This window comes from Medicago truncatula, chromosome 7 (genome assembly GCF_003473485.1).
Source record: "Medicago truncatula cultivar Jemalong A17 chromosome 7, MtrunA17r5.0-ANR, whole genome shotgun sequence".
Lineage (NCBI taxonomy): Eukaryota > Viridiplantae > Streptophyta > Magnoliopsida > Fabales > Fabaceae > Medicago > Medicago truncatula.
In genome coordinates, this window is record NC_053048.1 from 47878345 (window position 1) to 47894279 (window position 15935).

Here is a 15935-nt window from a genome sequence, read left to right on the forward strand (position 1 = left end):
GCTGTTGAATGACTTGGATCTTCCCAAACAAGGTTTTAAGGAAGAGGTGCAAGAGATTGTGGGAGAAAACAAGAATCTTCATGAACTTAACTTCTCTTCTATACCAGGTCATTAAATTAACATCAAATGGAGATCTCTATGTTGAAGGAGATAAGAGAGAAACTTGAACAAGAGTTTGCTGTAAACTCTGAAGAAAGCAATGCCCTCCAGCGCGAATCTCGTATGATAAAAAGATGATAAATTGTATTTTGTTGGGGCCTAATGCTCTTCTTTCAACTTTTTATAGTGTAATCATATTATATTAAGCTCTCTGAGGAACTTTCAGGACAATTTTAAGTTGGAATTGTCCAGGATTAGGTCACCCGAATGCAATTCTTTTATGAAGAATCACAAAGTGGAATATTTTTTCATTTTGAAACTTATTGATAGCTAATCATATGGAGTCAGTTAAGCTTAAGCATAAGCTAGTGAAGTGAATAAAAACAAAACTCACATCAATATTTTGGTGTGTGGAGCAGAATTATAAGCAATCAATCCAAAAACATCACAAAGAATAAAATAGGCTTAATACATCGTTTGATCCCTTGATTTATTTTTGGTTTTCACTTTGGTCCCCTAACTATAAAGTGTTTCAATTTGGTCCCATAAATCTTTTGATGTTTACCGTTTTAGTCCTCTCTATTAGTTTTTAACATCAAATATCTAAGGTGGACCATGATTCAAGGTGATCCCCCATATACCTTATTAAATTTTTAAATTTTGATTATTTTTCTTTAAAAGAGAATTGTTGGATGTCTATTGTATTTTATTATAAACCACCAACACTTATATTTTTCTCACCTTTCTTCATCTTCTTCTCCTATCTTCATCAACATAATCATTCCTAAAAAAACAGATTACTACCAGGACCATAATCATTTCTAAAAACAATTCTTAAAAACATTCTCAACATTACACCTCCGGCGAAAACCACCATCTTCCGTTCAAGCTTAAGGTGTTTTTTACGCCGGCGCATTCTCCAGCGGTTAAGAAGCTGTTCATCTCCGCTTACAAAAACTGCTCCAGCAACTGATTAAATCTAGATCCAAACAGAAACTTCAAAACAGCGGCGATAACATATTGTAGAAACTGCTACAACAACTGATCGAATCTAGATCCAAACAGAAATTCAATTGATTTAGAGATGAAACCATGAATTATCGCGCTACCACCGTTTTGATCGGCGTCGGCTTCGCGGAGGACGTTTACAAGTTTGAAAGGTGAAAACTATATGTGACGGAAGCGGCGAAAGCCTTGTCAATGTCAACGTGAAGTAACGATTTCGTAGAGAAAGGACTGAGACGGTGGTGCAGTGATTCGATGTCATTTACGGCGGCAAGATAAAACGGAAACTAAGTTCTCAAAAAAATCCATTTTTTAAATGTCGTGGGAAGGATAGAACGACAATTTGGAGAGGTAAAAATTTTGCCACTTTCCATCTCCAGTAAATTATCGTTTCCATATTCATTATTTAGGAAAAAGTAGTTGATACTTGATATTGTTAAGATCCCACATCAGCAACATACTCCTTCAATTGACATTGATAATCTCCCCCTTAAGTTTTTTATATTGTGTTATGTTGTGGTTTCTGCAAAAGGGGCTATAGTGGTTGAAAGGTGTAGCAAGCATGGCAGGTGTCTCAACTATTGTATAGTACAAGATTGTTTTAGTTTTTTGGTGATGATGATTTTGTTGTTGAATTTCTGAATTTGTTGCGGCGGTTGTTGTTGATTTCTGGTCTGGAGAAGAAGAAGAGAAGGAGAAGAAAAAGAGAAGGAAAAAAAAATCAGATATGGATGGTTCACCATAGTATACTATGGACCTTAAATCAAACGGTTATAATCATATTAAAAATATTAGACATTAAAAAGTTAACGGAGAGGACCAAAACGGTAAACGGTAGAAAATTTATAGGACCAAATTGAGACACTTTATAGTTAGGGGACCAAAGTGAAAACCAAAAATAAGTTAAGGGACTAAATGATGTATTAAGCCAATAAAATAAGATAAAAGAGAATAGGAAGAACACAATGATATTTATTTACTCATTTCGGTCCAAATTTAACCTTCATCATCCGAGGAAGAGAGTAACTGTCAAATCCACTATCAAAGAATTCTTACAAAGAGATATAAGGATTATACGAAATTATATTTCAATGATAAACCCTAATTTATTTTGTTGTCCTGAATCTCTTCTTGTGATCAGGAGACTCAATGATTTCACTCACCAAAGTGTTTAGATTGTTTCCCAACCCTAGAATTTAACTCAAAATTACTCCCTTTTTACCTTTTGAAACCGTAAGAAACCCCCTTTTAATGAAGATATTTTGTGTCTCTGTGAGCTTAAAGAATATTGCATAGTATATGTAAGGTTGAGGTTTGAATATTGAATTCCTTGTTTACTCATCTTAAAATAGTTAATTTTTAGCCACCGAACTGCTTAAAAAAACGTGTAAGTACCCTTTCCTTATTCGAAAATAAATAAATACTCCTTTCGTTTCAAAATGAGTAAAATTAGTTTCAAAATGAATGTCACTTTCAGTTTCCAATGCAATAATAACTTTTTTTCAATTATACCCTCCAATCAATACTCTGCACACTACTTCTGAAGTATTACTTTTAAAACTAACCAATAGTTAATAAGGATAATTTGGTAAAATAATCATTCTATTTCTTAATATTGTGTAAACATCTAAAACGACACTCGTTTTAAAATAGATGGAGTAAAAAAATACTTTTGTCTTCTAGAAACAGAGCTACTTTATTAACGCCTAATGAGATCTCATCTTGTCTCTAGCTGCGTAAATTAACATCATCCATTCCCTCATCAGATTTCGTGTTGCACACGGTGCTTCCTTCACTGAAATTATCACTAATCTATCAGGTACGCAATTAACAATTCCTTTCTCTCTTTCCCAATTTGTCATAAAAAAATTATCATCCTCTCAAAAATCATCATCAATTTGCATCCATTTCCAAAAACATATTTCAATTCCGTGATATTTAAATACCTCTATATATCAACCATCAATCTAGTATGAAATATTTTGATCATAACAAATTTTTTATATTTTGATCATATATATAGATTGTTTTGTTATCACTGTGAATTTTGAGTTCTAAGAATTGAAGATCGCATGGCTTAGGTAAAAATAAATAAAGGAAGAAAAAGGAAAGTTAAAGAATGGGATTCGAGTTGGTGATTTCATTGCCATTAATATTATTCATCTTGATATTAGCTTTAGCTTGTTACCTGTTGGGCAAGTACAGAGGTCGCAAACAATCATCTTCCCAACCACAGCAGTATGGCCCACCAGCTCCTCCACCACAAGCTCAACCATAACAAAAGGTCCAATGAATGCCATATTTTTTTGTTTATTTTTTTTGTTTTATATATAAAATGTCGTGGATTATAATATGGACTTGGAAAACTGTTTTATAATTTGTAATAAATATTTACAAATATGATGGATTCTTATTAATTTATTATCACTCATGCTTCATATGGACTTGAATGAATTGTTAAGAAATTAATTTTATTTTGCCATTAATGGGTATATGACTTGATTCATATGCCACTTTTTTTCCTTTCAAATAGTTTGTATAGAAAAAGTGGAAACACAATATGAAACTCAATGGCAACTACAAAATTTTGGGTTTGAATTGTGATGTTTAGTCTAGGAATATTAGTATTATTGTCAATTGAATGTTGGTAATAGACAAAGTGACAAATGCAATTTATGCTCACACACAACTGCGAAGTTTTGAGTTTAAATCTATATGTTTGGTCTAGCAATATTAGTATTATTGTCGGTTGAATTAGACGTTACGAACAAAGACGTCTCTTTTGTTTACTATGTAAGTTTAAATAATATAATTAATTTTCCATAAAAATTATAAGTTCGATTTAGTCGTATTAAAATTTTATATTCGCTGCTAGCTTAGACCGCAAGTTTTAGTTTTGTTGACAAAATTGTTAAGTTGGACGTCGTGAATTAGGTTCGAACGTCGACTCCTTCACTTATGTGTGTGTGTGTATGTGTGCGTGAAAGAGTTAGAGAGAGAGGGGGGGGGGGGGGGGGGGGGGGGAGGCCCTAGTGAAAGGTCAAGGTGTGACGGTCTAGGGCCCATGCCGGTACGTAGGGGGTCCAAATAAATTTTTATGGTGGGGGTGTATGTAAAAATATTTGGTTTTTGGGGGATGTATATAGAAAAGTTCACAGAAAGGCCCCAACATTGACACGATGAAAGGTTGGGCTGAAGAAATTATTATCGACGAAATTAATGATATTTTTTGGCCATTTGCTCCTAATAATGTGTCTCACTAATATTAAAAATATTGATCATATTTATTATCCAAGAAATTTGGATAATTTTATAACAAAACAAATTATGTTTTAGTTGAAATTGGGTATACTGGAGAAATTAATCTTAATCTTGTCTTTCAAAGGTTACAAAAAATGAAATTATATCATTATAGTAATGTCAACTTTCTTCAATTGATTAAAAAAATTTCAAAATTGGATTTGATAATGCAAAATTATGCGAGATGCATTTATGATCATGAAATAGATGTGAGGTGCATTTAGAATAATGTGGCTCACTCATCTTTTTTTGTTTTGTTGTTCTTTTTTGGTAGTAATAAGCAAGGAAAAAAAACGAAAGCAGACCTGATAAAAGCACAACAATGAGCTTAAAAAAAAGTACGAAGTACGGTTAATTAAGTAAATGGTCCCTGTAAATATTCAGAATTTTATTTTTAGTCCCTATAAAATAAAATCACACTTTTTAGTCCCTATAAAATTTTCCATCAACATTTTTAGTCCTTATAAAATTTTTACATCAGCATTTTTAGTCCCTGTCAAAAATTTTCATCAACATTTTTGTCCCTAAAATGCTTAAGGGAAATGTCACAGCGACTAAAAAGTGTGATTTTATTTTGTAGAGGCTAAAAACAAACTTGTGAATATTTATAGAGACTCTAAACTTAATTAACCCAAAAAAGTATGATATACTATGTAATCTCATATTATGCTTAAGACCCGTAAAACTTAGGAACGGTCGTTTGAGAATTTTCGATTTTTATGATCTAATTTTTAATTTGAGAATTTTCGGTTTTTGCGATCTAATTTTTTATTATGGGGTTTTGATAATTTAATTGTTTTTTTTTTTTTTTAGTTAATGAGTTTTTTGTAGCATATTTTAATGAGAAGTCTGTTTTATTAAAATGTGTAAATGATGAAAATATATTTTTTAATTTAAAAATGGGTGTAAATATGATAAGTTATTCATTTGTCTTAACTTTAATGCTACATCATCAAATTGAATAGTTAAAATTTATGTGTGGGGGACCAAAATTGCATAATGATAGGGGGGCTAAAATTGTCGTTTTGTCAAGATAGAGGGACAATAACTGCATCTAAGCCTTTGTTTTTCTATGCGACACAAGCCATCTCTATCTATTACTGCTGTTAATCTCTGTTAAGATAACACGAATAAACCTCTCCTTTCTACATGAGTGAACTTTCTCCCAAATTGACAAAAGTGAATTATAAGATAAAAGTTTTTTCCGAGTAAAAAAAAATGACGATAAGGCGTCTTTCTTAGAAGGTGGAAACAAGAAAGTTAACTGCAAAACAGTTAACTTTAGAGTAAATAGGCAAAACAGTTATCCATGCACCAACTTTTTGGAAGTGAAGTTACAATATTAACCACTTTATCAGCTAAGCCATAGTCTCTAGCATATCTAGCAATTTCCATATGTGGTCGCATGGGTCTCAGCTAATTTTCTTCATGAACTTCCTTATTTCACCACTTCCAGAGGGAATGACAAGCAGTAACCTAAAATGCTTGCGGGTTAGAAATATCAATCCTTTCAACCTCTCCTTTTAAGTTCAAATTGATCCACTATTGCAAATTCGAGTTGAAAAAATAACTCCCTCAACTGGGATCCAACAACCATGCATTGAGAGCAATCCCATAATACATGTAGCTCTATCTCGGTAACATCACTAGAGGGGAGCGCCAAGGTTCATTCTGCATTTTACGATAATTTTTCATGAGTCTTCCATGTCTAAGCAACCACATAAAATACCTCACTCACTCTGGAGTATTATGTCGCCAAATCTTGTTAAAGTTGATTTTCTCCTTCAACCGATTTTTTTTTTCCACCATTTAAGAAGTTGAAATCCCTTACCTAATATTTTTACTCATCTAATTAATTATTATATATCTAGTCGATTAACATACCAACCTGACCACTTCTTTAAAAAAAAAAAAAATACAAACCTACCACTTGCTTAATGAGTTGAAATCTCTTAACATATATTTTACTCATCTAATCCATTATTATATATCATCTAATCGATTAACATACCAAAAATAGTCAAATACGAGTTTAACATAATTATGACAATGAATAGTTCAATTTATTAGGGACCAATTCAATATAAAACTTTTGAAAGATTAATGCATTGGCTTTTAATTTTGATTTTTATGAAGGCAAATTCGATGATTAATTGTATAAATTTAGAATGCAAACTTTGGAATTTATTTGAGTAAAAAAAGGAAGAAAGAAAAAACTTAAGAGTTTACTCAAATATTAAGTGAATCGCAACAAGACTTGCTACACAGACCAGGGATGGCAACAAAATCTACGGGTTTTTACTCGAACCAATCACAATTTAACGGATTTTCCCATTTTGATAGAATTTAGGTATGAATTTGAGTTTTTTCCTATTTTAAAATACGGGCATGGACAGATAACAAATATATAAAGTTCCCTATTTGAGTTTTCACTCATACTGTCAAAGTCTCAGCCTCTTAGCCAACACTCACTTATCCGATTTCTCTCTCTTCTCCTTTCACATCTCTCTCTCTCTCTCTCTCTCTCTCTCTCTCTCTCTCTCTCTCTCTCTCTCTCTCTCTCTCTCTCTCTCTCTCTCTCTCTCTCTCTCTCTCTCTCTCTCTCTCTCCTCTATCCTCATCTTTTTGCTGGATATTGTATTACAATATTGCGTCAGGACTAATAAACGCTTATTTTTTTATTAAAAAAATTATGCACTGCAGAGATGGGATGGGTCGAGAATATCCAAATCGATCGAGATGAAATTTAATTTTATATCCCCATTAAATATAAATAGGATAAGAGATGAGAATATGTAAACGTATGTAATCATAGAGAAAGTAAAACATATCCCCGCCCCACCATTATGTCTAACCACATGTTGAATTGATCAAAAAAGACCACCACATGTTGGTGGTAGTTGATGAAAAAGTATTTGAGTTGTTGTTTATTTTCTTTTACATGCACCGACTTTAAAGTATTTGAGTTGTTTATTTTCTTTTACATGCACCAACTTTTACCTTCTTCCACTTTCGAGTTGACCCTTTCTTCCTTAACTAGTCTTCATTCACATTTACTTAACATCTTTTTTCACATAGAAATTTTTAAGTTTTTATATGATTTATATAGATTTTTGGAAAGGCGCCCTTCCTAGCTTCATTTTGCTCAATTATTTTTCATCCTTTAACAGTGACTTGGTCCTTTGCTTTTGACTCAACAAGTTCAGCGCGCCTCTTTCTTAGAAAAACTTAACAAGTATAAAATAGACAACATTACTGACTTACTTTATGCAACTCGTCCTTGTTTCTCATGACCAAGTCTTTATTTGTGGAAATTTGTTAAGTCAAGTTAAGATCCAGTAATATCTAATAGGGTTAATAGTGTTTTACCCTTTGAAATATAGGTTATTTTCAGTTTTATCCCTGTAAAATATTTTTTTTTGGATTTCGTCCTTATAATTTAAAGATTTTTGGTTTTAGACCTTCATGAATTTTGACAGTACAAAATCGAAAATATGGCAGGGGATAAACCGAAGTTTGTTCAAATTAACAGGGGGATAAACCAAAATGTTTTCAAATTACAAGGGGGAAATTTGCTCAAATTACAGGGGATGAAATTTTCCGTGAAGGTCCAAAACCAAAAAATCTTCAAATTTCAAGGATGAAAAAAAAATTATAGGGAAGAAAACCGGAAATGTCCTATATTACAGGGGGTAAAGCACTATTAACCCTATCTAATATCTATACTATTATTTACTAGTGTTGAGGAGGATTCTCTTTACCCGTTTGTTAGCTAATTTTATTGTTATGTTGCGTATAAATTATAAATAGTAGTTTTTAAAAAATTCTGATTTTGATTCAAATTATTTCGATTTTGATTCAAATTATTTTGCACTTTCATATTATAACAAACTATATTTATCTTGTTCAAAAAACAAACTATACTTATATTTCTCAATTACACCTTATCCATAGAAAAAAATTTCAATTACACCAACAATATAACAAATAAGGTGTAATTGAGACAATTTTAAAGGGTATAATAGAAAAATATCATTAATAATTTATTGGAATTGTAAAGTGACTTAAAAATGATTTTTTTTTCTAAAACAATTTATAATTTTAGAAGGAGAATAACTACTTTTTTAAACAAATTTAACCATAACAACTGAATTTTTTCAAAATTTAAATTTAAATCTACATCGTAATCACATATTGTTACAAATCTAAACATTTTATTGTCGCATGTTACATGCTCGTGTAGCAAAAGCCGACACATTTACATTCACATTCAGGTGGCTTCGATATAGCGATCATGAAAATTTTGCAGTTGCTGAGGAGAGGAGAGTTAATAATAGAAATAAAATATCATATTTAATTTGACTAACCACCAGTTGGTTTATTTAGTTGGAGCTCCTATAACATCCATTTTAATGGAAAAATGATAAACATTCAGAATGTGATGGATCGTGTAAAACACTTATTATACTTCGATTGTAGGGAGGGTAGAACCGTAGAAACAATATTTTTTTTGTTCTATTAATGGGGGGCGGTGAGTTATGTAGACATGTAGTACTCAGTATGAGTTTGATTTTGTAAATGGAAGAATTATTCTTTTAATTTGAGCTATCTATACGGACAAAGTCCTCACTCATTGTATCTTAGATCTTTAAACTTTAATTTAATGTTCGATTTCTCATGTTCTTAACTGCAATACTGAATGAAGACTAACGACTCTACGACTACGAGCATATATAATTGGTATTTGTATGTATGTGGTAGGTGGCAACTAACTTCAACATCAATTGTGTTATTGTTATGTAAGAACACAGAATCTGGTTGACGGCGTATTTGACGGCAAAATTGTAATTCTTTATAGACAAATCCTAAATTGTAATATAAAATTGGGATTTTCTTGCAATTTTATGTATTAAACCATATATTAAGGATTTAACAAATAACACATATTTATTAAGAAAAAGAAATTTTCAATACCTTAACAAATATTTATTAAAAAAAAGTAATTTTCAATACATAATTTCTATCCTAATGCTACATGTGTTAGCATTTTCCATAGTTTTTTATGAAATTGTTTTTGATATTATACTAACAATGAAAAAATTCACCAATTTTATCAATAATTAATTAATCACCATCGAAAAATTTGGTTCATCACTTTTGTAAGTTATGTCTCCCCTTTCAACCACAATTTTTGAACTAGTTATATAGTACTTGGTATTATATTTTATGAACTTCTAATAGAAATAGTTGGTCATCTTGTATAAAAAAAATATATTTAATTAATTAAGAATTAAAACATACTTGAAAGTTGAAAAATTTATATTATACAGGGTCAATTGAAAACTAAAAGTTAATAAACTAGCTAATTGAATTGGAAATATAATCTAAAACAACTAGTATTAAGTTATTCAATGCATACTCTTTTTTCTAAACCATATATTTCTAAATTAGATATCCTCTACAGTCTACACTCAATTGGAGAGTCTAATCTTTCAAACATGAGCAGAACCATAATAGACAGTAAAATTCTCTATCAAATTTTTTAACGTTGCTGCATTTAAATGGCTAAATTTGAATCCATGGTCTTTAACTAAGCAAGAAGAAGAGATCCAACACAAGGGCGTCCCTTTGAAATTGTATTTTTTTTTTATCTCTCATAGTAAAAATAGGCACGGGTTGGGTTATTGAATATTGTATATACTATCATTTCGACTATAAAACATATCGATTTCTATATGCTAGTGTAAATGTGTGTTCTATATCAATATTGTGTCTCGGGTTCAATTTTCATTGAGTTTTCTTTTTAAAAGAAATTAATATTAAACTAAGAAAAAATTGTGAAAAAAAAAACGAAAACCTAAAAATTGAACTAGAGACATTCGATTTGCAAATGCACGCTACTGTTGCTAGACTAATGAAACATATATGATTGGTACTTGACGTTGAAAATATATATTCAATAATTGGGGTCTCATATTAAAAATAAAAAAAAATAAAAAAAAACATTGAGACCTCATAAGTTGGAGGTCAAACTCCATAAAGCTGAATGTTTTTGTTCATGGACGACTCTAGATCCAAACCATCTTATTCAAGAGTTCAATTTGGTTTATTCAATGAATATATATATATTAAGGTCAATCAAAATATCATAAATTTGGACATTTTTTTATGTGGGGTATAGCCGGTGACAATTAAAGGGTTAAAAGTCGAAGAAAATTCTGTTAGAGATTAAAATAAATTTTTTATAGGATTAAAAATATATTTAATAAAATAAAAATAAAAAGAGTTCATTGAATTTGAGTCATCATGGACTTGAAAACAGGCTAGGTAGTCAGAACTTCAGCTGCACGTTGGCCTACCCCGTGCTCGAGTCCACACCATGATGTAGATTCACATTGGTATATCTTGTTTAGTCAAATTAATTAAAAAATATATATCTAATTAATCAATTTCATGGTAAATTTTACAAATAATTTTGATGGGAAACAATACCACACCGATGTAATATTACTATTATATGTTAAATAATCTTATATAACATGAACAAATGACTTCTTTTATGTCAATTAATCTGGTGGTTGAAAATTCACCCTTAAAATACATAAGTGCGGAATCTGAGTTTGAATTTCAACTTCTTCATTAAACATTCGGAAGAATGGTGTAAAGGTTCAAATCATTTATATATTGTTTACAATGGAGGAAATGACGTTCAAACTTGAAACCTCAAGCAATACTATCTAAACCCCTCACCGCTACACCAATCATAGTGGTCTGCCTCTATTTTTTTAAAGGGGCCTCTATTATTTTGATTTAGGTCTCCGTAAATATTAGACCGGCCTTGAATTTATTTAAAGAGAATAAAATACAACACATGTATCAATATATTGTTATTTATCACTTCTATTTATAATTATTTTCTTGAAGAAAAAAAAAATTCTCACTTCAAGAGAGAGGAACATAACTCAATATAATTGGGGTTCCATAAATGATCTACACTTAGATTTATTTGATAAATACGTTAACAATTGAAAATTTTATATAAAGCTATTAATATTTTGAACGTTTACCCACTACAACGTAACTACTCAATGCCTCAATATATATATATATGACAAATTCTATGGTACACTCAACAATTTGAGTGTATTGGTACACAAAATCTTTAAATTAATAGTTAAATGAGTTATTTTTTGTAGGAAAAAAAATATTTTCTATCACCTATAATTATAATAACTAAATCTTATTTACCAAAAACGTCAACGCAATAAAATTTGATTTTTCTAAATTCCTATTATTCATAATAGAGAATTTTGATTATTTTTTACAATAAAATGTAGAAAAAATTAGTATGATTTTTCTAAAAAATGAAATGATGTTTTTTCTTATAAAATGATATTTTTTAAAATATATATGTCAACAAACACCTATTTCTTTCATAAAAAAATGATAGTTAATTTATAAAAATGTAAGCGAGAGTACCGGTACATCTTAATTTACGGATGTACCATAGAAGTTCCCTATTTTTTTTTTTTTTTTTTTTACGGACAATGCCTCACTATATAGCGACGACTATGTACGAAAATAACATAGTGACGACTTATCATCATCATAAATTGTTTATTTTTTATATTATCCATTACTTTTTTTGTTTGAAACAATAATATCCATTACTTAATATGTGGGGAATATATCGTTAAAAAGATGAAGTCATTTACAACCATATAGCATTGATCACACTCTTTAAGTAAATGTTGATCGATAAGTATATTAATATAAATGTATTGGGTTGACTGACATTTTGCGTTGAATCTAGACCAGTCATATGCATGGTTGCTTCCACTATATTTCTCACCAACTACCAACCAAGGTACAAGAATACCACGATCAAAGAGTGCCACGTTGCAAGATCATAACCGTTCAATAGTAAGAGATAATCAAACGGCCATAATTAATTTTCAACAAACCCACTTTTTTCCTCCTACTTTTGCAACTTGTCCCTCATCACCTACCAAACACACATAGCACACCAACACACATAATAATATTATAATAATTGTAAATGTATGTAGCCTCCAAATTAGAAACCTCTATATAAAGCCTAACTACTTCCTTCACAAATCAGGAAATTCACAACTCTAATATTCATTTCTTTCATAATCATTAGAATTTCCATTCTTTCATAATTCTAGGTACCACCACACAACAAAATTAAGGAACATTAATTATTATCAATTAAGATATGGAAACAATATCAGCAGCTATCACAAAAAACAGTGCCAATGAATCATTCTGTTTGATTCATGCTAAGAATAATAACATGAAAGTGAATGAAGCTGATCCTTTGAATTGGGGTGTGGCAGCTGAAGCAATGAAAGGCAGTCACTTGGATGAAGTGAAACGTATGGTGGAGGAGTACCGGAAGCCGGTGGTCCGTCTTGGTGGCGAAACACTGACCATTTCTCAGGTGGCTGCCATTGCTGCACATGACCATGGTGTGCAGGTGGAGCTGTCAGAATCTGCTAGGGCTGGTGTTGAGGCCAGCAGTGATTGGGTGATGGAGAGTATGAACAAAGGAACAGACAGTTACGGTGTCACCACCGGATTCGGCGCCACCTCACACCGCCGTACCAAACAAGGTGGTGCTTTGCAGAAAGAACTCATCAGGTATTATTCTTCATTTGCACATATATTTTTTTTTTTAATGAAACATACGTTTCATATATACGTTTTTTCTTTCTTAATTTGCATATCTCAATCTGCAACTTTTAAGTTTAAATTATTCCTTTGATTTAAACTTTTAATTATTAACAATCACTTAAAAGTTAATCCTGCATTTCATATATAAAATCAATAAATTCAATATATCTCATATATTTTTTTCTTCAAAATTTTATCCTTATTTTGCTGGATTGCTATGATCTACTATCATTTGTAACCTTCCGTAAAAAAATTAAAAAAAAACTATTTGCAACGTTTTTGGTACATCTATTTGTAACTTTTAATTGGTCAATAAATAATAAAAAAAATGTAACTTGTCAACGTCCTGCTTTAAAATAAAAACAAGTGGTAGGGTATTCTAAATTTCTAACCACTTACTATTAATTCATATATGTACTTGCGTTTTAAATTTAGGAGAATGTTATGATTTTATTTTTTTTAAGATTTATTTAAATGTGCAACTTGTTAGGTTACTTCTTTTAAAAAATATGAAAGTTTAACAAGTAACATTTTTTAGGGGTAGCAAGAATACAGAAGAAAATAAATGGTTCTGATGCTTATTCTGCTTGTTTTTCAGATTTTTGAATGCTGGAATATTTGGAAACGGAACTGAGTCAAGCCACACACTTCCACACACAGCAACAAGAGCTGCCATGCTAGTGAGAATCAACACACTCCTCCAAGGTTATTCAGGAATCAGATTTGAAATCTTGGAAGCCATCACCAATCTCCTTAACAACAACGTCACTCCATGTTTACCACTTCGCGGTACAATCACAGCTTCAGGAGATTTGGTCCCTCTATCTTACATTGCTGGTTTACTAACTGGAAGACCAAATTCCAAAGCTCATGGACCATCTGGAGAAATACTTAATGCAAAAGAAGCTTTTGCATTGGCTGGAATCAATGCTGAATTCTTCGAATTACAACCAAAAGAAGGCCTTGCACTTGTTAACGGAACAGCTGTTGGTTCCGGTTTAGCTTCAATTGTTCTCTTCGAGGCTAACATTTTGGCTGTGTTGTCTGAAGTTCTATCAGCTATTTTTGCTGAAGTTATGCAAGGGAAACCTGAGTTTACCGATCATTTGACACACAAGTTGAAACACCACCCTGGTCAAATTGAGGCTGCTGCTATTATGGAACACATTTTGGATGGAAGTGCTTATGTCAAAGCAGATAAAAAGTTGCATGAGATGGATCCATTGCAGAAACCAAAACAAGATAGATATGCGCTTAGAACTTCACCACAATGGCTTGGTCCTTTGGTTGAAGTGATTAGATTCTCTACCAAGTCAATTGAGAGAGAGATCAACTCTGTCAACGACAACCCCTTGATTGATGTTTCAAGAAACAAAGCTTTGCATGGTGGAAACTTTCAAGGAACGCCTATTGGAGTATCCATGGATAATACACGTTTGGCTCTCGCATCAATTGGCAAACTTATGTTTGCTCAATTCTCTGAGCTTGTCAATGATTTTTACAACAATGGATTGCCTTCAAATCTTTCTGCGAGTAGAAATCCTAGTTTGGATTATGGTTTCAAGGGAGCTGAAATTGCCATGGCTTCCTATTGTTCTGAGTTGCAATATCTTGCAAATCCGGTTACAACCCACGTCCAAAGTGCCGAGCAGCACAACCAAGATGTGAACTCTTTGGGTTTGATTTCTTCGAGAAAAACATATGAAGCCATTGAGATCCTTCAACTCATGTCTTCCACATTCTTGATTGCTCTTTGCCAAGCAATTGATTTAAGACATTTGGAGGAGAACTTGAAAAACTCAGTCAAGAACACCGTAAGTCAAGTCGCCAAAAAGACCCTTACCATAGGCGTGAATGGAGAACTTCATCCTTCAAGATTTTGTGAAAAAGACTTATTGAAAGTGGTTGATAGAGAGCATGTATTTGCTTATATTGATGATCCTTGTAGTGCTACATACCCATTGAGTCAAAAACTCAGGCAAGTGTTGGTAGATCATGCATTAGTTAATGGAGAGAGTGAGAAGAATTTGAACACTTCAATCTTTCAAAAGATTGCAACTTTTGAGGAAGAGTTGAAGAGCCTCTTGCCAAAAGAGGTTGAAAGTGCAAGGACCGCATATGAGAGTGGAAACCCAACAATTCCAAACAAGATCAATGGATGCAGATCTTATCCACTTTACAAGTTTGTTAGAGAGGAGTTGGGAACTGGTTTACTAACTGGAGAAAATGTCATTTCACCCGGTGAAGTGTGTGACAAATTATTCACAGCTATGTGTCAGGGAAAAATCATTGATCCTCTTCTTGAATGCTTGGGAGAGTGGAACGGTGCTCCTCTTCCAATTTGTTAACTTTGTTGGTTACTTTTGAAAATGCTTTATTTGTTGTATTTTATACAAGTGTATCAAAAATCATGTAGGTTTTTCATGCCTTTAACAAATTAATATGGAAAGCTCAAAGCTCCAGTTCAGTTTCCTCTAATATCACGGTGAAACTTGTAATTTATTTAATAATAGATTTTTATTTGTTTGCCGGAATTTTTAGTGCAATTGTGCAACTATATAAATAAAATAGCTTTTCTCCAAACAAAAATAGCTTTAATGTTAATCATACTTTATGAGAGTTAACTTAAAATCAGAATTCTGAAGAATCGTGCCACGATGAAGAAGCTTCGTGCCACGATTGTTGAAGCAAAATTCTGGAGCAATCACTGGAAAAATCGTGTCACGATTGGATCGAATCGTGCCACGATGGTGCGATTGAAGATAAAAATAAAACATATTTTTATTGAAGATTTGTTTCAGTTTTTTAAGGGATTACTTTCACTATAAATATAA

At 31.7% G+C, this 15935-nt stretch overlaps 1 protein-coding gene and 1 long non-coding RNA gene across 3 annotated transcripts; both read left to right on the top strand.

Annotated features, from left to right (window-relative positions):
• The first annotated feature begins 803 nt into the window (after window positions 1–803).
• Window positions 804–3554, top strand: LOC112416431 (uncharacterized). Of its 2 annotated transcripts, XR_005643278.1 has the most exons (3): window positions 804–1455; window positions 2837–2923; window positions 3186–3554. It is a non-coding gene; the product is annotated as an uncharacterized lncRNA (long non-coding RNA). The 2 variants fall into 2 exon arrangements; XR_003006904.2 differs by lacking the exon at window positions 804–1455 and having other exon boundaries at window positions 2601–2923.
• Window positions 3555–12509: 8955 nt separating this feature from the next.
• LOC25499316 (phenylalanine ammonia-lyase) lies at window positions 12510–15635 on the top strand. The gene is made up of 2 exons (XM_013594536.3): window positions 12510–13068; window positions 13700–15635. The coding sequence occupies exons 1-2, from the start codon at window positions 12644–12646 to the stop codon at window positions 15447–15449; spliced, it is 2175 nt and encodes a 724-aa protein (XP_013449990.2). The 5' UTR covers window positions 12510–12643; the 3' UTR covers window positions 15450–15635.
• Window positions 15636–15935: the final 300 nt, after the last annotated feature.

What these genes read in the sequence shown, in the direction of transcription:
- LOC25499316 (XM_013594536.3), top strand. Translation starts at nt 12,644, where the DNA reads ATGGAAACAATATCAGCAGCTATCACAAAAAACAGTGCCAATGAATCA. An exon ending in TTGCAGAAAGAACTCATCAG is followed by an intron (nt 13,069 to 13,699) that starts GTATTATTCTTC and finishes CTTGTTTTTCAG; the next exon opens with ATTTTTGAATGCTGGAATAT.